At 38.7% G+C, this 12,460-nt stretch overlaps 1 protein-coding gene and 1 long non-coding RNA gene across 37 annotated transcripts in view; one reads left to right on the forward strand and one right to left on the reverse strand.

Moving 5' to 3' along the window:
* Agtpbp1 (ATP/GTP binding carboxypeptidase 1) overlaps positions 1 to 12,460 on the reverse strand; it is a 150,106-nt gene that overhangs the window by 95,901 nt on the left and 41,745 nt on the right. For 25 of the 28 annotated variants that reach the window (XR_001578707.3, XR_013051680.1, XR_013051685.1 and 22 more), the window contains 3 exons: positions 6,486 to 6,523; positions 2,907 to 3,115; positions 930 to 1,107 (listed from right to left, as the gene is read on the reverse strand). Coding sequence is in view for 18 of the 28 variants with exons in the window: in XM_042278581.2 (XP_042134515.1) it covers positions 930 to 1,107; positions 2,907 to 3,115; positions 6,486 to 6,523 (425 nt within the window). In the remaining 10 variants the exon portion in view is untranslated. The remainder of the gene's footprint in view (positions 1 to 929; positions 1,108 to 2,906; positions 3,116 to 6,485; positions 6,524 to 12,460) is intronic. The other 3 variants (XM_076573478.1, XM_076573480.1, XM_076573479.1) reach the window with 1 other exon arrangement.
* LOC143273506 (uncharacterized) overlaps positions 1 to 12,460 on the forward strand; it is a 44,008-nt gene that overhangs the window by 1,894 nt on the left and 29,654 nt on the right. For 4 of the 9 annotated variants that reach the window (XR_013051691.1, XR_013051694.1, XR_013051692.1 and 1 more), the window contains exons 2-3: positions 32 to 151; positions 3,360 to 3,450. This is a non-coding gene — a long non-coding RNA (uncharacterized LOC143273506). The other 5 variants (XR_013051697.1, XR_013051695.1, XR_013051696.1 and 2 more) reach the window with 5 other exon arrangements.

Here is a 12,460-nt window from a genome sequence, read left to right on the forward strand (position 1 = left end):
AATCCATAACTACTTCTCTTTTCCATTTTAGTAAATACCACCAAAAACAAAAACCACTTTGGAAAGTTTCAATTCTTCCTTACTACATACCTACAGTGTTACACTAAAAATGAAAAGCAGCCTACCTCAAATAATTTCACTCTTCTTCCAAGTAAGTTATTTGTTCAATTCTTGCTAATTTTGGTGATTAGGTTTTTAACTTATGGGAGGAAAAATCAGGCCAGCAATGGGACTCAGTGGGATTGCCTGATGTTATAAGTTTGATCCCTGGGACCCCTGTGGTGAAAGGAAAGAACCAACTTCTAAAGGTAGTCCTCTGACCTTCACATGCTCACTGTAGCATGAGCATAAATGCATGAGGCACACACAATACACATACACACCCACATCATCATCATCATCATCATCATCATAATATGCAATAAATTCTTTTAAAGCTACACAGGTAATCCTAAACATAATGAATGGCCTAAGCATCTGATGTCACCATCTTTTTTTTTTTTTTTTTTTTTTTTTTTTTTTTTTTTTTTGGTTTTTCGAGACAGGGTTTCTCTGCGTAGCTTTGCGCCTTTCCTGGAGCTCACTTGGTAGCCCAGGCTGGCCTCGAACTCACAGAGATCTGCCTGGCTCTGCCTCCCGAGTGCTGGGATTAAAGGCGTGCGCCACCACCGCCCGGCTGATGTCACCATCTTACACTCTGAAAACTTACACTGATGGTTGACTAATTTCTTGTGTTTTCACAACTCACTTTGACATACATGCAATGTATGTATGTATTAGACTTCAGTTTCTTACATCTAAAGAAATGCTTATTGACTAAAGTAAATGTGGGGATTTATCATGGTCACATTAAGGCCTTTTGTTGAGGAATCGGACACAAGTTTAAAATAACTATGTCAACGGAGTCCCATAGTAGCCTAAGGCCCTACCTTCAGGGGGTAAGCTGTAGAGCTGAGCCACGGGTCCAGTCACAGGGATCACTGGCAACTGGAAGTGGAAAGAACTTTTGATGGTTGGGAGCGGCAAGCGGTTTTTGGGGAAACACTTCCTCATTATCAGACTTGAGGTGTTGACAAGAGGATCAAGAGTCCTGACTGCCAAGCATTCCTGTTCAAACAAGGATATGTGAGTCAGTGGACAGCTCAACACCGTATATTCAAAATGTAACATAATAAAGATTGCTTAGCCACAAACATCACACAAATACTATAACACAACGCAGTTATAAAACGGCTTTACTCTCCAGAAGTATCTGTACTCAGGAGTCACATGTGACTGGTTCAGTGGGATTTTTTCCTTAAATGTTCACTAGGCAAAATTTAGTAATTACTGTGGTGATATACTGTGTAAACTAATAAAATTTACCTGAAGATCAGAGAACAAAACAAGCCACTAGATTAAACATAGAGGCCAGGCAGTGGTGGCACACACCTTTAATCCTAGCAATCAGGAGGCAGAGATGTGACTGGCTCTCTGTGAGTTCAAAGCCATCCTGGACTATATGAGATTGACTCATTCTAGGAGAGAAATAGAGCTGGGTAGTGGTGGTACACACCTTTAATCCTAGCACTAAGATGGCTGGACAGAGAAAGGTATATAAGGCATCAGGCGACAGGAACTAAAGACTTTTCGGTAGAAGCATCCCTTTCAGCTAGAGGCGTTTTTTGGTTGAAGTCTTTCAGGTGAGGACACAAAAACATCCAAACAAAGGATTTATGGAGTGGGTGAGGTGAGAGGTGGCTGTGGCTTGTTCCTTTGTCTCTCTGATCTTTCAGCATTTACCCTGATATCTGGCTGTGGGTTTTTTATCATAAGACCTTTTAAAATTTGTGTTACAACTTATCTTGGACAATGAAAATCACCAAGTGGAGTCACTCAGACACTTGGTCTAGGGCATGAAGAAGAATAAGAAGTACTGACAACCAAGGTGTAAGAATAAAATGCCTCTCAAGACCAGGTCCTTCATCTCCTGTAGACAACAGTGGGAGCAGACCCCACTTCAGCTCCTAGAGGCTGGCTGGTTGGCCACTGTCAAGTGCAGGGGATTTGACAATACTGTCAGTGACAACTTCCCTCTCAGGGGTACTTTGACATTCTTCACAATCTTCAACACACAACTGACTTAGTTAAACAGACAAATTAAGGTTCAAAAAATGTAAAACCATCTAGTTCATCATCATATATCAAATACCTATTACTGTGTATATTCAGATAGTAAAAACAGGTATATAGGATTGTTCTAGAAAAATGGAAACACTCAGAATAAACACATCAAGTGTTTAGATACTTTAACCACTGTCATGCAGAAAGGTTGTTTATTGTGTGGAAAACCAAGAGAATGCAACTTGAACAAGTGTCTGGTCATTTCAAAGGACAGTACCATTATCCCCCCTAATGACAGTCTTCTACAGGGTCACTGGCATGCTGTCAGGGATGTGTGCAGGTAAGATGCCTAGCAGAGCTAGCAGGCTACTTGTAGTTTCCATCTCTCTATATACCCTCTATATTGAAAAATGGCCATAGCCACAGCCCTATCCAGCAGGAAGACATTCCCAGTGTTTACAGCAGAACTGCTCCACCAGCTAGAGAATCCTTAGATACCTTGTGAGAGCATACAAAACTAAGTCAATCTAGTCACCCATGCAACACAGCTATACAGAACCCCTCCCGCTGTGTACACGGTTCATATAGCTACAGTGTGAGACTCATACTCTAGACAGAAGCACTTGCCACTCTCTCCAGGCATCTCTGAGGTCACATGTGAAAATCAAACGGGATTATTGGTTTTACAAAATTTTAAAATATATGTACACTTTCCTGAGTACTGGCATATTAACTCATTTTTCTTAAGAATCAAAACAATATCATTAGTACATAAGTAGAATCATGAAAGCCAAGTAGCTTACTTGTGAGGTGTTATACAGAATTTTCATCCCATTTGCATCAATGAATGCTTTTCTTCCCAACTTGATGTTTGTGACACTTTTTAAGCTCTGTAAAATTCCTTTCCGAATGAGCATGTTTCTATGCCGATTATCATGGCGGTGCCAATCTACATAAATTGTTAAAAGTACTTGAACATATCCTCTGTCTACGGCTCTCCTGGCATTTGTTTCTTTAACAAGAGAAAATTGGGAAAGGTTATTTTATAAATGACAGAAGAAAGTTTTAAAATGAAGCAAACAAAAAGTAGAGTACCAGTATTGTGATCAATTCTCAGCCTTTGAAAAACAAGAACCACATATTTAATAATTTTCTAACAAAATAATTATGGCAAGTACCAGAAATCATTACAGTTTCTAGACACATTCTTGCCTAATTATTTGACCATGATTTAACAACTGAACTCTCCTTCCTAGCTGGGCTTGGCAGTGCACACCTGTAATTCCAGCACCCACGAGATGAAGGCAAAGACCACAACGGAAAAAGGAGTGTGTTTACTAGGACAAGGTCTGTAATTGTTTTTCAATGTTATACTAACTTTAAAACACCATCTATTTTGAAACTTATAATATGTGGGCCTTTTCATAAGACAGAAGCATAAAGTCTTTACTGACTAGCTACAAACATGACTTGTTAAAGCAATTGTCATTCTTGCTTATTCTCATGACAAACTCTGTGTTCCCATTAAAATTAACCCCACTGGATTATAGCTCTTATTACTTATAAAATTTATTTTCCCAGTGGAATTAACTGTTCTAGTTATTCTACTATTGTGCAGATATCTACTCCTTAAAACACAAAATTTAAAATACAACTTGTTTTGTATAAAATGTAAGAAACTGTATGAGATTAGAAAATAGTTCTTTCTGGTTACTAAAATCTTAACATAAAAAAACTATACGTTTTCAGAAATTGGTCAAAATTTTAATGGAATACAACTATAAGAAACCCATAAATTTGAACTGACTTCCTTACATTTAAGATTACTACCCAAAAGAACACATCTACTAAAGCAGCAGCCATGGAATGCCACTGCAGCAACACAGTCTACGAGGACCGTAAGAGCAGAGGAGTGGGAACCAATCCACCTGTGGTTGCTTAGTTACAAACAAATTCTAATCTCATCTTAACCTCAAAATTACCCACTAAGCAAACTTGGCTTATGTTATGGACCCCAAGATGGTACTGACTTTAACTGTCTAGAAGGATCATTAGTTTCTACACGTATTCAAGTAGACTAAATCATAACACTAAGATACAGAGTTATTCTCTTTCAGAATTACAACTCTGACAATAGAGAGGTGCTCATCAGAGGAGGTGCTTTTCTTATGAGAGCATTGTTAAAGCTCTGTTGTAAACTGGATGTGTAGTGCATGCCTGATATCAGCACCTGGGGGGTGGAAACAGAAGGATTGCTTGCCTGGGCTACTACAACAAGAAAAATAAAGCCAAACAAAAAAGATCCTCTACTATATCTACAATAGCTAGTTTTCTGCAAGGCTGTTGTTATTTGTATGATCAATTCAATTGCTTGCTTTGACCAACAAAATATTCTTGTATTTTAGACTAAAGATCTAACTCAGTTGATAGAGTGCTTGCCAGCAGGCACAGAGTCCTGGGATTCAGCCCCCAAGCACCACATAAACTGGGCAAGCTGGTGTACACCTGTAATCTCAGCACTCAGGAAGTGGGAGCAGGAAGACCAGAAGTTCAAAGTTATCCTTTTCTACATCACAAATTCAGGCCAGCCTGGGATAGATCAGACACTGTCTCAAAACCAACAAGAACAACAAAGAAGTATTTTAAGTGAATACACACTTTTGTTTACACCACCTGAAATGCACAAGCCTTTAGTAGCTATGAATAAGACTTAGTTAAAAATTTTATGGTCACAGCAATATTTACAACTTTGTTTCTGCTGTAATCTATAACAGTCTAAATGATACTTAGAGGAAATGTTTATATTTTAAAAGGAAATGCCAAATAAAGAATTCATTATAATTCAAACATAGGTGCTGAACTGGCCCTTAAAAAATGATGAGAGATATCTACAATCTGCACTGAGCACAATTAAAACAAATAAATAAAAGGGTTTTATTTATAAACTCATGGTACAAAACTCGCTGGGAGTCTGTCTGTCCTTCCCTCTCAAAGCACAAAACCTCAAGTTTTCCATTAAGCTGCATCATCTGATGTGCGACCCAGTAAGGGCCCTGGGCTTCACACTCTTGTTACACTCGTTACTCCTATACTATACACACTTCCCTTACCACATTATTTCAGAGAACAAATTTATCCTCTAATGTAAGTGGTTGCCCCACAATAAGCAAGTTTTAACATAAGAGAGGATGCTCCAAAATGCTCTGGTCCATTTTAAACTATGCAGCCTGCTACTAAATACTATTATCCATTATTATGTGTTCTATGTTGTGTAGTGTAATTTGAAGAGATATTAAATACAAAGTACTCATCAGATGCTTTGCTTCATCACGTATGACCCTGATCTACAGTTTATCACATCACAGATAAAAGTAGTTACCCCACTAAGACCCTTCCATTCCATCCCAAGGGTGAAAGTGTAAATGAGAATTCTGATAAACAACAAAAAATGTATTTTTAAACTTAATTTTACTCTTTTTTTTTTAAGACAGGATCTTACTATATAGCCATGACTGACCTGAAACTCACTATGTAGATCAAGTTAGCCTTGAACCTGCCATCAATCCCCCTGCCTCTGCTTCCCACCTACTGGGATAACAGGTGCTTGCCACTGTGCCAGCAAGATCACACTTTTAATCAATCATGTTACTATTAAAAAATATAGCCATGGAAACTTAGTACACAAGGTGGCCCACCCCTGACAAGTTTCTGACCGACTGCCTGTTATGTACGGGGAAAGGGGGCATGTAAAAGCCATCAGCAGAAATGTTAAGACTAAATGTCAAGATTAAATGTTAATTAAGCAACTGATCATATGGGAGAATACTATGAAACTGTTCAAAGACATGCTGAGCCTGTTGGTGAGAAAACCCTTAACACATGTAGCACTTGCTCTCCAACAGCATCAGAAGACACATCTCTTCCTGTGCTTCAGCTCTGAAGACAGAGTGAGCTCTGTGCAGATGGATTTATCACCGCTATAAATTTATATCATATCACTTTTTAAATGGTATAAACTTGAACTTATAGTAAAAACAAAATTTCTAATAAAAGTCATTTATGTTATATGAAGCTGATATGCATTATAATGACATGCTTATTGAGCTAGAGTTTATTCCATCCATTTGGATAATTTATTCAAGCACATCATTATCATTTTTCTAACTTACTGACATAAGCATAAAGCCTTGCCATTAAAAGAATATAAGTAAATGTCATATAAGCATCACTTTTCTGAGAAATGAATCTAATATGATATCTATAACTTTGATTACAAGAAACTAGTTTAACTCTATACACTAAATCTAATTTCTAGCTTCTTGAACATAGATATATATTTAGAGTATTTTAATTACTATTATTTCTAGTATTTAAAAACTTACTTGATTTTAGCAATGCAGCAAGAGTGTCTAAAGCAACCCTGTCAACACAACAAGAAAACACAAACAACAACAAAACTAGTGAAATGAATCTACAATAAATGCATGCAATCTTGTCAAATATTATCTTGTCTATTATCCATTCCAAAATGCATTTACTCTTGCAACAGCACTGATTATTTGCTGTTTCACTTGTGTGCATCTCTCCCCTCCGCTCAAAATTAGATAATAAGATTAAAATACTCAAAGTACTTGTAAAATTTTAATAGGATTAACACTAAGTCTTTATGTCAGAAATTAGATAAATGAAACCAATTACAGTATCTGCATTTGACCTTTTGAGAGTACACAAGCAGCAAAGTGAAGATTCAGGGGCCCTGGTTACTAAGAATTAAATAAGAACAAGTTGTAACAGTCTAATTCAGACCTACAGAGTCTACAGGCATCTCTAACTTTCTTACATAACAGTTTTTCAGTGCCATGTGCTAGAATCCTTAGACATAAGGGATAACTGTAAACTGTACAACTTAGAAACAAACCTAAATATTACCCCTTCAAAGGACATAGAAAGAGCCCTAAAAGTTGAAGGTACATACATTTTCTTGAACATACTCAGTTACACAGTGATATCAGCTGCCAATAATCAGCCATAAAAGACACATTACCTACCACTGCACGGAGCCTGTAAATCAAATAGTTTATAAAAAGTGAGTTGCTAAGGAGAAAATGTCCCTCAGTTTCAACTGCAAAACTATAAGCCTACATAATGTATTATCTCCTTGTAAGATGTTAACAACTAAAATTTTCACTAAAAATATGTATGTATCAAGATTAAGCATTTCACTCACCATTAAGCATTTGTTGAATGCCTACTACACACTCCTTCATGGATAGAAATTAAACATACACCACTTCAAAAGATAATTTTATAATCTACATTATGTAATATAATGTACACACCTATAAAAAAAATACGTAAGAAATTAAAACTCCGGTGATGAAGTGGCAGATCCATGTGTTGTGGTAAAGGAGAAGTAGTGACCAGATGAAGAGATGCACAGAGTGTAAGCGATCAGAAGGTCTGCAATGGATGAATACTGACTCACAGTTAAACCTGGAAACAATCATTCACAACTACACCACAAATGGATGGTTCATAGATATGGAAGCTATAGAATCTAAACTAAACGACAGTATGCCTAAAACCACATAAAAAAATTCTATAAGGAGAATAACATAAGCATTTGTTGATAAAGGGAATTACAAAATCAAAAAGGTGCCCCTTTAAAGAAATCAACAAGGGCTACTAATGAGCTGTGTGGCCACTGCAATGCTCCCAAGGGCAGGCAGGGACATACAGGGTGGCTAGGCAGCAGAAGCAGTCAACTAGAAAGAACTTTCTATTTGGGCAAAGACCCCTGAGCATATCACATACTCAGGTACAGAGCACTTAGCATGGGGAGGTGCTGGTGCTGCTGCTGGGCACCTACAGTTAAATCACAAGGCTAGGCTCTCCTTTGGGACACCAAGGTTGCTGGGACCATTCAGTGGGATCTGCATGTCACTCATCTGCAGTCTTGCTGTGGTGGACAAGTCTAAGGCAAGTCTATCTGGAAGACAGAACAGAGACACATCTTGGAACTAAAGAAGACTGTTTGCTGCTGAACAGGCAATGCCTAAAAGCAAGTCATGCATTACTGAAGCTCATAGAGCCTGCCTGATAGAAAGGGTTCCTGTCTGATGTGTTGGGGCTAAATGTCAGTGATTCTTATAGGAGACTATGCAGAGGTTCACCAACCAGCACCATCTTACCCTCAAAAACAGGGGACCCACTGCAGTCCTCTTTCTAGAATGGAGAAATACAAGGAGATTCTGTAAGAAGACCCCAGAGCTTAAAAACACAATGGTCTGCAAGTCTGGCAGCCTTCTGGAATGCTGGAAATTCCCACTCTGTGGAGCTATCACATTATAAAGAGTATAACTACAGTAACATGAACTAAAACATGTTTGTTCTCACATGTTTAGGTTATCTTCTTATAACCTTAAAAGTAACCAAAGCAATCTGTGACACTCAAAACTCTGTCTACCAAGCCTAAAAGGAGGAAGCACACCTGCATGGACCAACTGTTCTCAAGCTGTACACTTCCTGAGGACAGACAGTATGCTGTCAGACAGGTGTGTCATACCACAGGGTAAAATCAAAGAGAACTAGTAACTCTTCCCTCTGTGGCACTTTGTCTAACTCCTATTATGTTATAAATCCCTCTACACAGTGGTAATACTGCTGGAGGGTACAGATCCATGGTAGGGCACCTGGCCTTCATATACAAGGCCCTGGGTTCAATCCCTGGTAGCAGGGGGGGAAAAGTGAGACAAAAAATTATATATCTTTGAGCATTTAACAATAAAAGTTGCAAGACCCACTGAATGAGAGGCATTCTTTACATCAAACAGTAGATACCACTGTTCATTTCTTGCATTTTTTGGGGGATGGGGTTTCAAGACAGGGTTTCTCTGAGTAGTTTTGGTGCCTGTCCTGGATATCACTCTGTAGACCAGGCTGGCCTCGAACTCACAGAGATCCTCCTGGCTCTGCCTCTTGAGTGCTGGGATTAAAGGCGTGCACCACCACTGCCCAGCTTAAATATGTTTTTTAAAAAAATAAAGAAATTATCAACTCCAATCATCTTGAAAACTTATTATATATTATTATAATATATAACAATGTAACTTATACCTTACTATAAACTTCAGCATAAAACTCTGAAACTCTATGACACTGATAGCCAGTATCAATTTCTAAAAAGAATCCTTACTAAACTTACATGATAATATAAATTTATGAGAGTTACAAAAATATTTTAAATGAATGATTCATATTGGGTTAACTGATTAAAGTTTCTCACTTTCAAAATATTTATACTCTCTCCTAGAGTTTTTCAATTTTATATTTTCCACCCAGAAGAATAAAACAAGAACACAAAGGGTAGCCCACAAGCAATGAGGAAAGAACAGTTTGTTTAGCTATTGATGAAGTTAGCACAATGACCTTCAACATGATGTGGGCCCAAATCAACCCGACTGCTCTCCTTGTAAGAGGGAAGACAAATCCACAAGGACACTGGAGAATACAGCTATAACTTTCTGGATTGCCTGCCTTCTGGACTAACAGTTTAAACCTAAAACCAGAAAAAGAAAAAAATCCTAAAGGGAAGCTTCAGGCTGCAGACATTAGTTTCCTCTGACCCTTTCGCTTTTATTTGTTTTTTGTTGTTGTTGTTGTTTTGGTTTTTCGAGACAGGGTTTCTCTGTGTAGCTTTGCGCCTTTCCTGGAACTCGCTTGGTAGCCTAAGCTGGCCTCGAGAGATCCGCTTGGCTCTGCCTCCCAAGTGCTGGGATTAAAGGTGTGCCCCACCACTGCCCGGCCCCTTTTCCTTTTAAATAGGGCATTACTTAAGAAGGAAGAACAATAGAAAGTTCCAGATGTTGTTGTTAACTAGTGTAGAAAAGGTCAGATTTCTTTAAAAAAAAAAAATGACAATAAGGACATTAATGTCTGGCTATTGAATGGTTTAAAATAAATATAATCTTTTAAAGAAGTACTTTTAAAAATACAAGCAGATCCCTCCTGTTTCCATCCCCCCTACTCCCCATCCCCAGTTTACCCAGGAGATCTCTTATTTCCCCTTCCCAGGAAAATCCATGTATCCTTCTTTGGGCCTCCTTGTTATTTAGCTTCTCTGGGGCTGCAGATTGTAGCACGGTTATCCTTTACAATTCATATCCACTTATGAGTGAGTACATACCATGTTTGTCTTTCTGGGTGTGGATTACCTCACTCGGGATGATTTTTTCTAGTTCCATGCATTTGTCTGAAAATTTCATGATGTCATTGTTTTTTACCACTGAGTAATACTCTATTATGTAAATATACCACATTTTCTTCATCTGTTCTTCAGTTGAGAGGCATCTAGGTTGTTTCCAGGTTCTGGCTATTACAAATAACACAGCTATGAATATAGTTGAGCAAGTGTCCTTGTGGTATTATGAGTAAGCATACTTTGGGTATATGCCCAACACTGGTATAGCTGGGTCTTGAGATAGATTGATTCCCAATTTTCTGAGAAACTGTGATACTGATTTCCAAAGTGGCTATACACTTTTACACTCCCACCAGCAGTGGAGGAGTGTTCTCCTTGCTCCACATCCTCTCTAACATAAGCTGTCATCAGTGTTTTTAATCTTAGACATTCTGACAGGTGTAAGATGGTATCTCAGTCGTTTTGATTTGCATTTCCCTAATGGCTAAGGATGTTAAACAGTTCTCTAAGTGTATCTCAGCCATTTGAGATTCCTCTGTTGAGAATTCTCTGTTTAGCTCTGTAACCCATTTTTAAATTGGATTATTTGGTACTTTGATGTCTAGTTTCTTGAGTTCTTTATATATCTGGAGATCAGCCCTCTGTCAGATGTAGGGTTGGTGAAGATGTTTTCCCATTCTGTAGGTTGATGTTTGCTTATTGACTGGGTCCAATGCCTTACAGAAGCTTTTCAGTTTCAGGAGGTCCCATTTGTTAATTGTTGTCCTCAGTGTCCTCTGTGCTACTGGTATTATATTCAAGAAGTTGTCTCCTGTGCTAATTCGTTCAATGTTACTTCCCATTTTCTCTTCTATCAGGTTCAGTGTAACTGGATTTATGTTGAGGTCTTTGATCCACTTGGACTTGAGTTTTGTGCTAGGTGAGAGATAGAGATCTATTTGCATTCTTCTACATGCCCGCATCTAGTTATGCCAGAACCATTTGTTGAAGATACTTTTTTCCATTGTATAATTTTGGTTACTTTGTCAAAAATTAAGTGTTCATAGGTGTGTGGATTTACATCAGGGTCTTCTATTTGATTCCACTGATCTACCTGTCTGTTTTTATACCAATACCAAGCTATTTTTATTAATATAGCTCTATAATAGAGCTTGAAGTCGAGGATGGTGATACCTACAAGAGTTCCTTTATTATACAGGATTGTTTTAACTATGCTGGGTTTTTTGTTTTTCCATATTTAGTTGAGTATTGTTCTTTTGAGGTCTGTGAAGAATTGTGTTGGAATTTTAATGGGGATCGTATTGAATCTGTAGATTGCTTTTGGTAAGATTGCCATTTTTATTATGTTAATCCTACCAATCCATGAGCATGGGAGGGAGATCTTTCCATTTTCTGATATCTTCTCCAATTTTGTTCTTCGAAGACTTCAAGTTCCTGTCATACAGATCTTTCACTTGTTTGGTTAGAGATTTGGTTGAGCGGGTTAGGGGCAGGACAGAGGGAGAGAGTAATGAAAGTGGTATCTTGATTGGGGGGAATGACAAGGGGGTTAGGGAAAAACACTGTTGCCAGGGAAATTCTACAAGGATGACCCAGCTAAGACTCCTGGCAATAGTGGAGAGGGTGCTTGAACTGGCCTTCTCCTCTAATCAGATTGGTGACTACCCTAATTGTCTTCAGAGAGTCTTTATCCAGTAACTGATGGAAGCAGATGCAGAGATCCACAGCCAAGCACTGAGGGTCAAGGTCATGACAGGGTTGAGGGGGTGGTGGCACAGAGACAGCTGACCTGAGCTCATGGGAGCTCACGAACACTGGAGCAACAGCTAAGGATCCTGCATGGGACCAACCTAGGCCCTCTGAATGTGTATGACAGTTGTGTAGCTTGGTCTGTTTGTGGGGCTCCTATCAGTGGGATCATGATCTGTCTCTGGCCCATGAGCTGGCTCTTTGGAACCTATTTCTCATGCTGGGTTGCCTTGCCCAGCTTTGATGCAGGGGGAGCAGCTTGATCCTGCCTCAACTTGATGTGCCATGCATTGTTGACTTCCATGGAAGGCCTGCCCCTTTCTGAACATAGATAGATGGCGGGGTGGGAGTATAGATAGGAGTAGGGGGAAGGGAACAGGAGGAAAGGAGGGACGGGAAACTACACTC

This window comes from Peromyscus maniculatus, chromosome 5, assembly GCF_049852395.1.
Source record: "Peromyscus maniculatus bairdii isolate BWxNUB_F1_BW_parent chromosome 5, HU_Pman_BW_mat_3.1, whole genome shotgun sequence".
Lineage (NCBI taxonomy): Eukaryota > Metazoa > Chordata > Mammalia > Rodentia > Cricetidae > Peromyscus > Peromyscus maniculatus.